General features: G+C 36.4%; 1 protein-coding gene across 6 annotated transcripts in view; it reads left to right on the plus strand.

The window, feature by feature from the left end:
• The window catches only part of LOC117402636 (KH domain-containing, RNA-binding, signal transduction-associated protein 2-like), a 172,147-nt gene that overhangs the window by 87,112 nt on the left and 67,301 nt on the right, over positions 1 to 17,734 (plus strand). For all 6 annotated transcript variants that reach the window (XR_004544476.3, XR_004544477.3, XR_004544478.3 and 3 more), the window contains one exon: positions 3,296 to 3,442. Coding sequence is in view for 3 of the 6 variants with exons in the window: in XM_034003976.3 (XP_033859867.1) it covers positions 3,296 to 3,442 (147 nt within the window). In the remaining 3 variants the exon portion in view is untranslated. The remainder of the gene's footprint in view (positions 1 to 3,295; positions 3,443 to 17,734) is intronic.

Genomic DNA, 17,734 nt, shown 5'->3' on the forward strand with positions numbered 1-17,734 from the left:
AGTCATACTGGAGCAAACATCTCTGGTACTTGGACAAATAGTTAAGGATCAGTAATCACTACTCACTAATGACATGGTTCCTGTATCTGGGTATTACTATTACAAGGGTAAACATCTACTTTTCATATACAGTACAGGGTTCCACCTTGAAGGAGTGAACTTAGGTCAGTGTAAACTCACACTGCTGGAATGATTTGCATTATTAATAAACAAGGCTAGGAGTGTACTATTAAAAGGGTAGCTGGAGCAAGAAGATGCTCAAAGGCTACAAATATTGGCTTTCTGTAGAAGAGTCAGCAATGAGCTTGGGTAATTAGGAAAGTGATTATGAGAAGGAAGTGGGATGATACTTCTTCAAAAGGCACCTATGATGATGAGCAAGATGTTTGCAAATCCATTTGGAATTGCAATGAACCATTAAGGCGATTGAGCGTAGAAAAACAGGTATTGCTATCCAACCCTATACAAGTCAGGGGTTTGGAACAATATACTTTATGGGAATGCAAGAAATGCACTGATTTGATGTAACAATAATTTAAAAAATGGATATACAACAGAGAGGAAAAAAAGCACCTCCCACCAAACCCAATGAGCATTCTGATTGGAAAGCTTCTTTTATTTTCACTTTGGGATATTTACACTTTGGGTTATTTTTTATTATTATTTTTATGTGAAAATTCAAATTTTAACTTATCTACTTTGTAAAAACTTGTTTTTTATTCAGTTTACGTAAATTAATCACACAACTAACCACAGTTACACAACTATTTTCAAAACTTGTTCAGGGTTATTTCCAAAATGTGGTACGTTATACTCACTATATGAATTATATTAAATATTTTTTCATTTCAATAGATACCTTTTCATATATAAAACCTCTCTTTGGCAATGTCATCCAAGCAAACTTGTTTTCCACTGTTATCTATCAAGAAACATTGCCAGTCTCTGCCTGACTGGTCTTTGTGATAGCTATTTTTTTTCTACACCTCAACTGATATGTTGCTTTTGATATATACTTTCTGATTAGCCTTGCGATATCTATCAAAAAGCTGTGTCTTTGAAATTGTTATCTTTGACCTTTGGTGTTATATTGATTACTGTCATTTTACTATTGATCCAATATAAGTCTTGTCCATGAGAGGTTGGAAAGTATATGATTGAGCCATGATCAGTCTTTCAAAGTGAATCAATCTTTATTTAACACAACACCAAAACCACACACACTATTTACACGTGCAGTGCTTATGCCCTGCCACAACACCTAATGATCAAGTAGCCTGCTTTAATCTACCAGAGTCTTATGCCAATTCTTATTGCTGCTGTGCATTTGTACTCATTTTTATATTTGATTGCCTTCAAAAAGAGTACTAATGTAGAATAATAAAGAGCATTACTGTAGACAAAACATCTCTAATCCTTCAAATAAGCATGAAAGACAGTACTAATTATGAAACAAAAGCATACGTTACTTATAGAATGACATGAAAGGAAATGTGAAGCTTTCAAACATGATGAAGAACAAATGTCACTCAGTTAAGCTGCCTTGCTTTCAGCAAGCTCTCAGATGATCCTTTCACGGCTATCCATTTTGTATCACCATCCCAATTTGACTTTCTTTGAAGGAGTTTTTTTCAATTGTGTTGACATAGGAAGCTCTCTCTGTAGTTTACTGATTTTTGTATTTGCATCTCAAGTTTACAAGAACCTGCCACCTATTAAAACATTGTATTTAATAGACCAGCATTTGAGAGATTCCAGCGATAGCTGGTCTTGTACAAGGCCAGTAATAAATGTAACAACCCTTCTCGCATCTGTTTATTTGAACTTCATTAATCTCTGCAATGAATTGAGACATCTTCATACACTAGTTTGCAGAATAAAAATTCCCCCTTGTGCTCCCATTGTTAATTCAACATTAACAAAAGGAGGCTGTGTGGTCCAGTGGTTGAAGAAAAGGGCTTGTAACCAGGAGGTCCCTGGTTCAAATCCCACCTCAGCCACTGACTCATTGTGTGACCCTGAGCAAGTCACTTAACCTCCTTGTGCTCCGTCTTTCGGGTGAGATGTAGTTGTACGTGACTCTGCAGCTGATGCATAATTCACACACCCTAGTCTCTGTAAGTCGCCTTGGATAAAGGCATCTGCTAAATAAACAAATAATAAAAGGGTTTACTATGAAAAATAAAGGCAAATCGTACTCTTCACCCTTCACTGCAGTACTGTATATGTCAACAATGCTTTTTTTCATATAAAATGATGGATAAGTAAACAATTGACAACAAAACAAGGTTAACTTTTGGTTCTACAGAAAACAGTAACAGTACTGTATTGATAATATATATTTAATTCAAATTTTGTTGCATTTCAAGTCACTATCCTTTTGGATAAATATATTCTGTAAAACTGTTTAAACCTGTGGAAGTGTTTATATATGAATCTTTTTTCTTAACCGATTGTATCATTATTGTAATCAAACTATTGCGAATGGTTTTATGGCTTGATTGCAATTTAATGCATTTAGTAAAAATAAGTAAATTACAGATTACAGAAATTACTGTAAAAGGGGCTTGCATTTACTGATTGCACTTGGTAGAGTCATACTGGAGCAAACATCTCTGGTACTTGGACAAATAGTTAAGGATCAGTAATCACTACTCACTAATGACGTGGTTCCTGTATCTGGGTATTACTATTACAAGGGTAAACATCTACTTTTCATATACAGTACAGGGTTCCACCTTGAAGGAGTGAACTTAGGTCAGTGTAAACTCACACTGCTGGAATGATTTGCATTATTAATAAACAAGGCTAGGAGTGTACTATTAAAAGGGTAGCTGGAGCAAGAAGATGCTCAAAGGCTACAAATATTGGCTTTCTGTAGAAGAGTCAGCAATGAGCTTGGGTAATTAGGAAAGTGATTATGAGAAGGAAGTGGGATGATACTTCTTCAAAAGGCACCTATGATGATGAGCAAGATGTTTGCAAATCCATTTGGAATTGCAATGAACCATTAAGGCGATTGAGCGTAGAAAAACAGGTATTGCTATCCAACCCTATACAAGTCAGGGGTTTGGAACAATATACTTTATGGGAATGCAAGAAATGCACTGATTTGATGTAACAATAATTTAAAAAATGGATATACAACAGAGAGGAAAAAAAGCACCTCCCACCAAACCCAATGAGCATTCTGATTGGAAAGCTTCTTTTATCCAGTTAATTACAACCTTGTGTGTATGATTATGTTTTGCTAATTTCAACCAATTATCATGTTTTAAAATATTCTTGTTCACAGGAGGAAACGCTTAGAAAAAGTGGAGAAGCAAAGTATGCTCACTTGAGCAATGATCTGCATGTGTTAATTGAAGTATTCGCTCCACCTGGAGAAGCCTATTCTCGAATGAGTCATGTCTTGGAGGAGATAAAAAAATTCCTAGTTCCAGTAAGTGAATCTATTTCTTCCACTATAATTCTTAAGATAAATGCAGCACTGTGGCACCTAAGGAGGACAAAAACTAAATGTATATTAAACTGTTTCTCATATGTCTCATTTCTGTTATAATGTAAATAATCAAAGAAAGTGAATCATTTGGGGTGGTGCATCTTTTAATGTGGCGCTTTGGGTACTATTTTCTACAGTTTGTATGTTATTATAAGTTTAATTCTAAAGGACATTTGTATATTTTACATAAACATCAATTACTGTATTTATATATATATATATATATATATACACAGTAATTGATATTTATGTAAAATTGATATAGATAGATATATATATATATATATATATATATATATATATATATATATATATATATATATATATACACACACACACACACACACTTGTAGTCAAAGGTTTACATACCCCAATGGGTATGTAAAAGTTACAAGAAATAGATGTCTATTTCTTGTAATAGGTGTTTAGGCCTAGAGCAGTTAATTAACACAGCTTTAGTCTGGATTGCCAACCATGTTAATGTTAATGGGGCCTCTCTACAAGCTCGCTGGTCCCTTGGGTAGCTGTGCTATATGGAGGTTTCCTGTGTTTATTCTTGCGTCTCCTCTACTAACCTCCTGTAGATATTCCTTAAATCCACCATCTCAGTCTAGGACAGAATGAGATATTCTGGAAAGTGGCTTGTCAGAAGTATCGAGTTGGTAGTATTTTCCGCTAGGGAAGTAATATTACATTTTCCACTTGGTTCTCACTGGTAAATAGCAAAGAATTGAAATGGAGAAGTTAAAATGTATCTATAATGTCTGGATGTGACAGAGCAGCACTTTTCAATATGTGCCTGAGACCCATGCAGCAGTTTAAGTACTGTATCATCTGTCTTGCAAGTAGAGCAATGCTCCAACAAGTGCTACAGTCTGATTGTTCTGATTCTGATTTTCAGCAGTGGATTTGCTCTAATTGTACACTTTTGTCAGCAGATAGCTATACCTGTTTGAAAACATCATTTATCAATCTAAACAAATGCTTTAATAAGGGGATTGCATGAAGAACATTGGTTTATTAAAAAAAAAAAAACATAGCAAAACTCAAAGTATTCTTATGGATGTGATAGCATCAATGCAAATGGGACAGTTTATCAAGCAGCCCGGTAAAACACTATAGAAATAATATGTAATATAATTGCACCAAATAGGTATTTATGCAACATAAAACATGTTTAATCTTTACAGATTTAAATATTATTTAAATGTTGCTTATCTGTATACTGAAATGACATATGTTTGCATACTTGCTGATTCAGTTTGTAGACCATTTTGTAGACCAGTAGGTCTATCAAGGGAAAATGAATATAAGTCTATATTTGTTTAAAAAAAAAACACATAGAAAGCTTGACCAAATTTGGTCTTATTTCCCTTTCATGATGCGAGACAAAGCACATTAAAAGTTACATTTGCGTTTCTTCTTCACTTTACCAATGTCAGCAGAAACCCAGATAACAAGGAGTTACATTTAAAAACAATGAAATGTTTTGCTCAATTCTCACAGGCAGCATAGCGCTATACCCACGCATCACAAGGTCGAACGACAGGACTGGTGATTGCAAACTGTTGATGTACACCAGCTATGCACAGCTTAATTTATTAACCCTGTGTTGATTCTGATATTACATTAAACACAGGAAAATCACACAATGTTTACAGACAGTTTTAATGATTTCTTTATCATTTAAAAGAGAACCATAAGTAACGGGTTGTATAATGGAAAAGGAACAGAGGCTGATGAAACAATAAGAGCTTGTGCAATTTAACTGGAACAATGTGTACACTGCCCCACACAAGGTGCATGTTTATTAGAAAAAGCCTACGTGTTCCAGTTGTATAATGTATTATTATGCGTTCTGTGACACTCGCCTAAAGTTATAGCATGTCACTTTTAACAAAAGCAAATGGTTTTAGAACCAGTTTCAATTGGTTTGATTATGGTTTGTATATAGGCTAAAAACAGTTTATTAAGCAGAAACAATTTATGCGAAAACAAAAAAGTGTTATCTGTCCCAAGGCCACAGCTGCAAAAGTCAGTCACTCCCTACAAGGGTGTATTTCAGGCCACATGCTAAGCTAAAGAGCTACAAGGCCAGAGCAATACATAGGCAACAATCCTTACAATAGTAAATAGCACAAGTGTTGCCTGCAGATAACTTAAAGTAAGCCTTAATATCTAAAAACAAGACAAAGCAGCAGTCATAATGAATATGGAATTAATTTATTGTCCTACGAAATTTTAAATAGATAATTATTATATACAAATATGCAAATTTTTTAAAAATATAAATAAATCCTACACTTAAAAGATCAGGCTAATAATGCCTTAACATAAACAGCTGTACAGAATAGCCTATACCTTTTTGTGCACATCACGTTAGAAGCGTCTAAAAGGTATATCTAATCTCTTTCTACTTCATTTGACATTAAGCCAAATTATTTATTAATCTTATCAAATACAAACAGATGTACAAACTCCTTTAACCATATACATTTTTCTTTTGACAATAACAATAATAATACTGTGGAAGGGTGGGGGAAATCACTGACACCGGAGACAGAAAGTTTGGGTTCTAAACACCCCTTGGGTGCACTATTTATTTTTCGCCACCAGGTGGCACTGAGACCCCGTTGTTACCAACGATGGTAAAGGTGTCTCAGTGCTCACCTATGGCGCACACGCCATGGCAATAAATCATAAGAAACAGAAGGCAAACGAAAACAAAAACAAATACTCAAAACCTACAAAATAAAGTACTGCACTCAGCAGCAAAACAAACCCCAACCGTCGCTAGCCGCACGGCCCGGGACTCCGTCCTACACTCCCACTGTTCCCTCGCTACGCTATATACTTTGGGGTTCTGCCCATTTATGTTCCCCGCTACACTTATTCTTTCTGTGCGCGGCGTCTTTGTTTTTCTCTTTCAAGTTGCGCGCGGCTCTCTTCCAGCCCCGCTCTGTCCGTCCGTAGGGTCTCTGCTGGCCCATTCATTAAAATCTGGCAGACCTGAGGAAACAGTAGAGCATTATCTTATAGGGCCAACAATCCCCCCAAGACCCGCCTCCCAGCCATTCAGAGAGAGGGAGAGTCCACACACACACACACTCCCACCTCCCCGTGTCACGGCCATGACTGACAGGCGGTTGTTGGACGACTGCTGCCCTCTTCCTGCAGCACTGTGAACACGCCAGCAGAGTCAGCACAGGTCTCCCCCTGTTACAAATACATTATCCTGTTCATACATGTGTAACGGGGCAGAGGCTGGGCGTGAACTGACGACACTATGCACCCGAAGTGAGCATCTAAACCACAATGCAAAAGAGCCAAGCTAGTCAGCATACATGGTTTTAGAGCTCTTAACCTCATCTCTTCTCATTGACAGGGGACAAAATCTGTAATGGCAGTATACCACACAACACTGCATGTTACACATGTAAAAACAGAAAGAGTTGTACCATGTCCTTATCGCTAGGATATGAATTTTTGATTTGTGAAAAGGGCAGGACACTTGCAGTCACTTGTGTTCTTTTTTTTTTTAAATGTCCTGCAAGCTGTCGTCCTTTATTTGCACAGTATTTCATTTCCATTTGGAGCTCAAGCTGTGAGAAATAGCTGTCTGTGATCATGAGGAAGACACAGGTATCAATGATGTATTGCTCACACTGAAACATGTCTGCATGTCCATGCTATAAGGCTTGATAATGCTTCATGTTTATCTAAATTTAACTGGAACTGTTTTTAACCAATGTCTACATGTATTTAAGTAAACCTATTAAAAATGATAGTGTAGTGGTTTTGTTGTTGCTGTTTTCCGAGTTGTTCTCTGTTCTGTTGCGCTTCCTGATTCCAATAGGTCATGTAATGCTGCTAACAGAGTTGAAAGGTCATAGCAAGCATCATATGAACCTTTGGAATCAGAAAATTAAAGAATGGCCAGTCACTTAGCAGTCCAGAGCAGTAATTTAGCTCAAAGCTACTTAAAGAAAACTATAGGAGAAAAATAATAAATGATAAAACTTAATATTGGAGCAAAGAACTGATTGCCAACCTCATAACAAAATTAGGAAAAAGTAAAAAAAAAAAAAAAAAACAAAACATTAAAATGGCATTTGAATCTATTTACTCTTTGATAATTTAGTAATAGTAATTTAGTATGAAAATTGTTTTGTACATTCTGATGGAAACATGGTTAACATTGATTAATTTGTGAAGAATCATTGGTGGAAGAGGTATAGTTCTCTGATATCCCACAAAACAGCTTTAGTTATGGTTGAAACTCTCATTTTAAAGTATGAAACGTCTAATCCCTTTCAACTTCATTTGGCATGAAATTCACATAACTCTTACCATCATTTGACATCCTAACACATTTCCTTTTCAAATGGTCCAAAACCACAGCCTCTTTTTTACCATTCTTGTGAATTTCAATGAGAAAGTTTAAGGATATGCTAAACTCTCTACTGTATATAAAATCTGCAATTTTTTCCAGTTTCTTCACAGCCAATATAGCTATCTCTCTCCCATGAACACAGCATAGCCCTTCTCTGCACTTTACTAGCAGATAAGAGGTTAGTTCAACAACATGACTATTTTGCAATTCAGCTGTAAAGTAGATACCTTTTCATTACATGGTAATAGTTTTAAGTGTGATACAAAACATGATTGTAAATAAACCTGTCATACACAAGTACTTCTTTTTAAACTCGATGACCAAGTAGCCTTTCCTCTGCAATTTTTTCAATAACTTGAAGCTCTCTACAAAGTGGAAGGCCAAGAGTAGTGACACAATCACTATTTTCTTGCCCGAGAAATTCTTGTCGATCCAAGAAGTTTGTTTAACAAAATATGTACAGGTTCACTGGCATTGTGTATGCTTGTAGCTTTGCTGTTTACCTTTTTATCACAGTATACATTTAATAAAAATAATAATAAAAATAATAATACATTTTATTTATATAGCATTTTATTTATATATCCTTACTACACCAAGAGGAACACAGTGCATGTATTCAGGTACAAAAGACTGTGACATATTGAAAACAGGGAAAAACAACATTTTAACACCATTCACTGGGTTTCCACTTTCAGAAGCAACAATTGCATCTGTTTTGTGCTGCTGATGAGTTCTCATAGGTGGGTAATTTTCTTTAATGGGATATACTCTAGTGAACCCTCTTCCCTTGGGAACATGCTCCCCAGGATGGAGACGAAAATCACAACCATACTTGCCATTAAACTGGGTTGTGTTACGAAAGGCCTGGTCTAGCCAATAAATCTGCTGAACAAATTAAAGTATGTATTTTAACAACCTTCTGACCTTCTCCTAGAATTGTTATGTTACACCTGTTTCATGCAAATCAGTTAACTCTTTAACAAAAACACTCAAGTAGCTATCCATCCTTTGCTTTCCTGGGCCAAACCACAGACATGACAACAGAACAATGTTTATTCTTAACTTGTATGGGAGTTCATTCACTATTACCTGAATAGGCCAGAAACTGCTTCCGGATGATTTAAATACTGAAACACCATCACTGTTCCACTGAAGAGAAATGTAATTCTGACCAAACTATGTGGAATTCCTTACTTTTTGGTACAGTTTTCCAGATGTGACATCACTTATCTCTCTGCTTCTAGTGTAGACATTTTTAAGGGTGATAGAGATGCAGCTAAAAAAATAAAAAATACTATAGACATAAATATAGCTTCATAACTTATGAACTGATCAAGAATGTTTATTAATATGGTGATGTTTAGTGTGTGTGTGATAGGCAGTAGATTTTACATTTATTTATATTCAGAATTCTCATTTTTACTTTTTGGGTGGTTCAAACTACAGTCACGTATACCCTTCCCTCACATCAACACAGTTGCAACATTGTTTATTTTGGTTAGAGGTCTACAGTGTAGCAGCCTACTTCAAGCTCAAAGTAGTATAATTGCTTATAGCAACACTGAATCCTCACGCAACTGGTGTTCGAGACCACAGGGCAAGTTATATAGATTAAAACCTATTTCTACCACGAAAACCATTTAGAATGTAGAGTTTTTATTTATAAAACCCGGACCATTAAGACATGCTTTAATTTACTCCTTATAATTAATTCTCTCATGGGGTTAAATGGCATTCCCTTGTGAATTTGTATTGGAGCTATGAAATAATTGAGCGAGGTCCAGGGGAACTGAACAACGGTCTTCTGTAAAGCCAAATCACCCTTTTATAAATAAAGTAAACATCTGAAGCACATTTTTTTGAAGTGCCCTATAATATAACTCAATGTATGGGGTATCCAATTGCCTTTATATTTCCTTTCAAATAACGAATATAAGGGTAGAATTATCCCACGTATATGAGCATGCAGGCTTTAAATATAGGCTCCGGAGCTCTGTCCCTCAGTAACATTATGACCAAAACCTATACTTACGTTTTCGGCAGGACAGTTTTCCTCATGGTTTTCAAGAAATCCTGTTTCATCACCGAGGAAGAAAACTTGATTAGGTGTTGGGTTAGTGTTAAGGGAAGTTTGTCAGTTCCTCCTCATTTTCTATTGAGTAGCCAGGCTGGCTATAAGTAAATTCATTTATTTATATCCCTCTCTTTACTTTTGTCATACGAGGCATATCTTCTTCTGCTTCATGACATAAGAAACATTTATAAGGACCTCTTGACATCCTCTCCATTTCAATAAATGTCACCTTATCGGAGAGTAAACTGTCGGCAAAAGAGAGAAGTGCTGCTGCCTGCATGGCGCACACCCTACTTTTCAAATGTACCTGCACGAGACCAGCAAAGTGACCATTTGTGTTTGACAGGAGGCTCCCACAGCATTACATACCACTTCACAGAGCAGAGATAGAGGAAATGTCATTTGCATGGTTTGATTTTTTTTAAAGAGAATGCGATAGAAATTGTCAAGAAAGAGTGGATTGTAGAATTTGACGAACATAGTTACAAAAATAATGTAATTGAAACCAGAAATCTTTATGAGGTAAGATGGCCTGATGGTGGACTTAAACCTGGTGGAAAAGGGGACCTTCAAAAGAAAAATCCAAAATGGTTAACCTGTCCATTTTATGTACTGGCAATATGTAAGACAAAGTGTAATGCTGTATATATCAATTTGTCAATCAACTAAAAAAATTAAATAATAATTTTAAGAGATCCTTGTCCCTTTAACACTTCTGCCTCTGTGATGCTAAAGTTATTTAAAACTGGATAGGAACAGGTCGACATGTTGGGATGTAATTGTTTTGCGCCTCTAGTACTACATTTTTGAAAAATAGCCATGTTTTTTCTGTGAATGTTTTCTCTATTTTACTCCAATCTACTTCTGTTAGTCTCTGCTTCATTCCCTCATAGTTGGCCTTTTGAAAATTGTAAACCTTAGCTTTAGTCGTTACTTTTGTGGTTTTAAAAATCACTTCAAATGAGATCATGTTGTGATCTGAGTTTGCCAATGATTCTCTGACCTCTGTTTAATTATTCTGTCTTCATTATTTGAAAAGACTAAATTGAAGCATGCCTCCGCTCTAGTCGGTGCATTGACAAATTGCGTTAGGAAGCAGTTATTTATCATTTCTACCATTTCAATTTTGGCTGACGTGCTCCCCACCGGGTTTTCCCATTTTATATGGGGGAAGTTGAAATCCCCCATTAGTATGGCTTCTCCTTTGCATTTCTAATGTCATTTTTTAAATTTGAAAGTAAAAATATATAAACGCATGTTGACCTTTATGCACAAAAATCTTCACTAATATACAACTGAGCAAGAACTATTGAGTATTTATTTTCATTTCATACAGTATTAAATGGCAGTGTTTATATCTGATAGTGAAAAATAAATAAAGAAATATCAAAATAGATAAAGAAATAAATAAATGTCTATGTATTGATTTATATATTCATTTATTTCAAGATTTATTAATGTATTTATTTATTTATATTTTACTTTTACCAGATATATACAGTAAGCTATCCTTCAGCATAGCTAATTCTCTGAACGTTCGTTTTTGTCCAGTGGGGACCACAAATAGCGTTACTCTCATCAACCAGTATCGAGAGGAAACCGAACATCCTTGTGCCAGTAGGGACCACAATGAGTGTTACACTGACAGGAAACCAGCTTTTTTTCAGAGCTCAAGATCAGTCTCAGAATGATGAAGTCTCCAAAATGTAACAAGTAACAAAGTCTGCAAAAATCTGCCAAAAAACAGGAGAAAAAGGAGAAGGACTTTTTTTTCTACATTTCACCTAAGACTGTTGGGAACTACAAATTAAAAGTGAAATGGTGCTTTTGGCTGATTTACTTTTGCTGCGCCAATACCCTGAAAACACGTAAACTATCCTTGTTGTATAGAGTGTCTGGCAGTTCTTGCTGATAACTTGGCATGAGGAACTACCGTTCCTCTCAATTACTGAAAGAGCAAGTGGTTAATATTGTCAACTTTGCTGATGCTTATGAAAAAAATACTGTAAGGATAAAGATTAGGTTAATTGAGGTATGATCAATATCTTTGTAATTTTAAGTGTGGATTGCCACCATTATCCCAGATGTCCATAAAACAAGATATGTCTAGAGCAGTTAAGGTTGTGCATCTTGTTTTGGTGTACAATCCCCAAAATGGATATACAAGGTACTGTGTGGCCATTAAAAAAAAGAAAGAAAAACCATACATGCTATATACATATTAAAAATATACTTTTGTATTATTTAAAACTTGTGTACAGTATATCCAAAAGTACATCCAAAAAACATTAATATATATTATATATATATATATATATATATATATATATATAAAACTTTTTTGTTGACACTGAAGAGCATAAGTGCAACAGTGTTCTTGTTATGGATTGCAAAAGTTTTTTTACAATTATCAATATAGCCGCCAAACCATGTGACCAAAATGTGTCATTTTCATATCTTAAATAATAAGCACAGGCTCTACACAGCAATGTGTATCGCTCCGTGCCAAACAAAATAATACAACACAATAGAAATAACACACAAACACAACACAGTCTTAGTGTAGGTGGTGAAATACAAATAAGGTGCACAGGAGGGATGTGAAGTCTGGGTTTGGAAACTGGCCCCTTAACAACAGCTCCTGGATAGTTTAGCCGTCTAACAATGACAAATACAACAACTAGAGTTGCTAGCAACTATAAAGGCTTCCAAGCAGTTATCGTGAAATTTAAGCACATTGGTTATTATAGATGAAACATTATCACCACAACTGTGCCAACTGTGTAAAGTTTGGCACAAATATGAGAATAGTTTTGAAAATTCCCTGAAATTGTCATTAAATCTAAGATGGCTGCCACACCATGTGACCAAAGGCCGACATATTGACTACGGCACAACATCCCATAGTCCTCTACATCCGTGTCAAATTTCGAGCATTTTGGTGCAGCCGATCAGAAGTTATAGGCAGTTTTATAGCCAGGCGTGTATGTTGATGATGTCATACATCACCGTTTGACCTTAAGGAGAGGTCAGAGGTCATGGGCGATGACATTTTTTCATAGCACACATATGACTTCCTATACATGTTCCATTATAACTTTGACCCTGTCGGCACGCCCTAGGAGTTAAAATTTCAACGTAAATTCCAATATGGCCGCCGCGCCGTGTGAACAATCGGTTTCAATCTTCAGCAGTTAATACTTTCCAACAGTGTGTGAAATTGTGTTGACACTGAAGAGCATAAGTGCAATGGTGTTCTTGTTATGGGTTGCAAAAGTTTTTTTTACAATTATCAATATGGCCGCCAAACCATTTGACCAAAATGTGTCATTTTCATATCACCAGTACTTCACGTGAGTCTCTATGGTCATATAAAGTTTCATGACTGTAGTGTATTGCACCTTGGATTTATGCATGAATGTATGAAAATAGAGCCGCCGTGAAACAGTTATTTGCACGCCGCGGCCATGTTTGTTAATGAAAAAGCGTGGATTTTACAAACGGTAGAAAGGACCTGGTCATGAACATGCGTGCCAATTTAGGTGTCGATTGACGATGCGGTTTAAGACAAGAAGATTGTTGAATATTTGGCGCCAATATTTGGCAAAGTAATTGTTCAATCGACCTCGATTGAACATATGTTTTTTATAGGCCATTGCTGCACTATCTGCTGCCATTGTCATAGTTCCACCTTAAGTTGTTTTGAAAGGCAAGAGTTTTGAAAAATTCCCAAAGTTTCCACAAGATCCAATATGGCGGTCGAACCATGTGACTTTCATTCGGGGACGCCAGTCTGGTTGTCCAGCCATAGGCATCTACTTACGTATGCGTTTTCATAACTCTGCGATGTTGTTTGTGCGGAAAAATAATAACAATAATAATAAACATAACAATAACAATAGGCTTCCCTGCCTTTGGCTTGGAAGCATAATAATAATAATAATAATAAGAATAATAAACACAGCAATAACAATAGGCTTCCCCAGCCTTTGGCTTGGAAGCCTAATTACTAGACATGACAAAACAAACAAAACACTCATGGTCAGTACACAGGTTTTTCCTCGTAGGTCTTTGCGTAACCATAACACAAGGAACAGATTGCTTGGCCACATCCCCTGATATACCTTCAGTCCCGTCCCCTTCGGTAGCGAGTGCAATAACATGTCGTATTGTTGATTAGAATTAATACTCTCTCTGTCACACTGTTTTTTTTTATATTTTATAAGTATGGCCTCTGAATATGGTTGTATCTGCCTTTCTTTTCACTTGCATTCTTCAGCAAGGAGAAAGTAACAGGAAGGAAAAGCTTCCAATCAGCATCATTTGTCTGCTTTCTGGTGCGATATGGATAGGCCAGTCTGACTCAGCAGTATTAACTAATTATTTTTTCACATAGGGAAGATGTACCGGTTTAACACGCCAAACTGAACCCTAAACCAAACCCTAACCCTCAACTGGACTGTATGTTGCCTCAAGTCCCTCCCTATATACTGGTCCACATCAATATGCAATACAATATTATGTCTGTTTTGATTAGTCTTAAGTGTTCCAATTTTTTTTAAGTTGCCTGCCACTATGTTGTATTTAGTTGCCCAGCAAACCTATAAAGCTTTCAAAGCTTGCGTTGGACCTTTCCTACAACCACAACCTAATGACTTTTAGGCCTTTTCCCATCCTATAATGGCATAAATGTTATATTACCGAAGAACAACAGCTACAATTATTACATATCTTCCTTAGTGTTGCATACTATTTTGACCTCATCTCCAAAATGGACCACAGTTGAGCCATCCCTCTCACTCCACGTGGTATCTGAGACCTCAGCATCAACCCTTAAATTGGGTGCTACCAGTCCTGCTTACTTCACCCCTGGTGTCTGGTGTGGGAATACGATTTACTAAATTCGGTTTTCCTATATTGTTTGGAATTTCTCACTACACCTCCCATCCTTTTGTGACAGCTACTCTCTTTATAGGGATTTCTCTATGTCTTATGTATAGGGCATTCTGTGGATTTTATGATGAAAAAATAAATAAAGACTGCTGTCTGCAGTCTTTGTCCAGATTAGATTTATTCATCTCTCTCTGTCTTATATTTAGAGCAGTAACACCAATATTAAATTTAATGATCTCAGTACCATTTCTATCATTTTCATTCACCTACATAAATGTATTTTGCCATAAGGAAACACAACATACTATTTTAACAGAGGTGACTGAACTTACTGCAATATCTTCATACCTTGTAACTACTTGATATTTGGTAATGAGTCGGCTATTGTTGTTTTCACCTGAATTTCAGAGGTTGTATCACAATATGTGGCCTCTATTTCAGCATGAAATAATTGCCGTTGTGAAGAATATTCCATTTGCTTACATGTCAAGCACAACTGTGACAGGGAGAGCCCTTGCGCAGATGTGTGCAGCTGGGACGCGGAACAGGAGACACGTTGCTAAGCAACAAATTGAGCAGTTAGGCTCGCTCGGCACTGAGCTGATCGGGAGGTCCGGATTGGCTGGGGGGCCTTCCCTGGGAGGCGGCCTCAGCTCAAAAGGCATCTACGCCACAGCTCGAGGCTACTGCATAGCCATAGTCATGCAGACAGGCACTGAGCAAAACCTTGCTGTGTTGACATCAAGGAGGAGAGCGTCCGCTCCATGGAGAGAACTACTACACAAAACCCTTCCACGCAAAGGCGGTGCTCGTGAAGGCATTGCCCAGCTGAGGCCGTTTGAAAAGGCTGTTTGAAAAGGCCAGAGTTGCCGTGAGGATGCCGGGACTCCGGGAGCCCAGAAGTAGGTCAGTTTAGGGGATGTTGATCCCAAACAGTATAGAGGGGGTTTGCATAGTGCAGTAGGTTCCTGAAGCAGGACGATCCTTTCAGTAGGACTAGCGCTCACCTTGTGTTGAAAACTTATTTTTTTAGCTTTCTTTTCTTTTGTTTTGTTTATTAAATCTGACACAAGGGCTAATATTGCTGGTACCCTAGTGTCAGCACTGTTGAATAAAATCTGCACACCTGTGTGGCGTGTCAACACCCAGTGCTCTGTGTCTGCCTCAGTATTATTCAGTGACGACCCACACATGTAACAAATCCACCTGTTACAGCAACCCACAGACCAACTTCAAAATAATTAAAAGGCAAGCTGACACCAATAAAACTAAGCTGAAGTGGTGTTCACAGTCTCGCCGAAGAGTGTCTAATCCATCCTCCCAGCCCAGGACTATTACAGTATTGTTATTATTAGAAGGTGAAATAAGCCAAGCCAATTAAAGAATTTCAAATTATAAATATGGATTGCATCTGTGAGAATTTGAAATTAAAGCCAACACTAGTGCTCTACATTAACATGTCAAAAGTATCCTAAATATATGGGTATTCAAAATGAATATTGTAATTTATATATTTACATGCAAGTGACAGTGAATATTCCATTACTATTATGTATTTAGGTACAAACAGAGGAGTCTGTGAAGGCCAATGTATAACATAGTAACAGTGATTTGCAACATCTTACATAATGATGAAATACTGATGTTTTGGACACTGCTCATATTATTCTTAATATGCAGTTTGCATGAGAGGTTATTTACTGTGTTTACAACATTGTATTTTAAGAAATATTAGTTTTCAGTGTATGTCTGTAAATACTGTGAACGTTTTTAACAATCTCACTGTAGACATGTCAAATATCAACAGTTTGGGACTCATCAGAAAACTTTAAAAACATTTTCTTTATGACAAGTCAAGACAGATGTCTTTTAATGTTATACAGTCCATTACTGAAACACATGGCAACGTAATTGTACAGTACAAACAAGTGTATTTGCTTATCTACAGTAAGGAGACGCTGCACTTTAGTCAAAACCATGTCCATGAGTAATTGAAGAAAAAGCCAAATGATGAGTAAAATATAAAGTTAGCCGTATTGTTAATGATAATAATACATTCAGCTTGTGTACATGTACAAACATGCTCATTATAGCCTCATTTGGAAGGCAGAAATGGCAGTACTGCCAGAGCTACCTGCCAGGGAGAAGGAGGATTGTTTTGAAAGCACCTGCTTTCTGAGAATTCTAAATAAAAAGGGTGTTTGGAATATCTTTTCACAAACTGAATGGCTTAAAGATTGGGTGGTGTTTATACAACATTGAGGGTGTTACCATGGTAATTAAGATTTGCTACAAAAACACATATTTATCAGTGGGATTTTCTGTTCTATTTTGATCTGTGCCGTTTAGAAATTCAATATCAGAGCATCAATAATTAACTAATTTTAGACGAGAGCTGTGTTAAATGAAAATAGAGAGAAGTCAAAAGAATCAAAGAGAAAGTTGATCCTTCACAGTTGTCTAACAGTATGAGGCTCTGGTGGGGGCTATAAATCATGTCTGTTGCTGAAAACCCTGGGGGAATTTAAAAAGTACAATTTTTTTTTAGATGCATCTTGGCTTAAAAATGGTACCAAACGACTTTGTATAAATAAAAAGTTAAACAAAAATCTAAAGATATGATCGCAATTTGATCATGATAGTTTGATTTAACTTTGAAAGATAAAATGGCAATTCTAGTTGTTGACTGAATACTGCTTGATCCTATCTCAAACTGTAACCAAGGTGTGACAGGCCATGTACAGTATGTACTAAATATTGAAGGATAGTTAATTTACAATTGAATTTTTCATAAAAATGTACTCTTAATATCGGATAAGGATAAAAGTCAAAACCAAATATGCAGAATTTTTTGTTGCCATTATGTGTT

Source organism: Acipenser ruthenus, chromosome 5 (assembly GCF_902713425.1).
Source record: "Acipenser ruthenus chromosome 5, fAciRut3.2 maternal haplotype, whole genome shotgun sequence".
Taxonomy (NCBI): Eukaryota; Metazoa; Chordata; class Actinopteri; order Acipenseriformes; family Acipenseridae; genus Acipenser; species Acipenser ruthenus.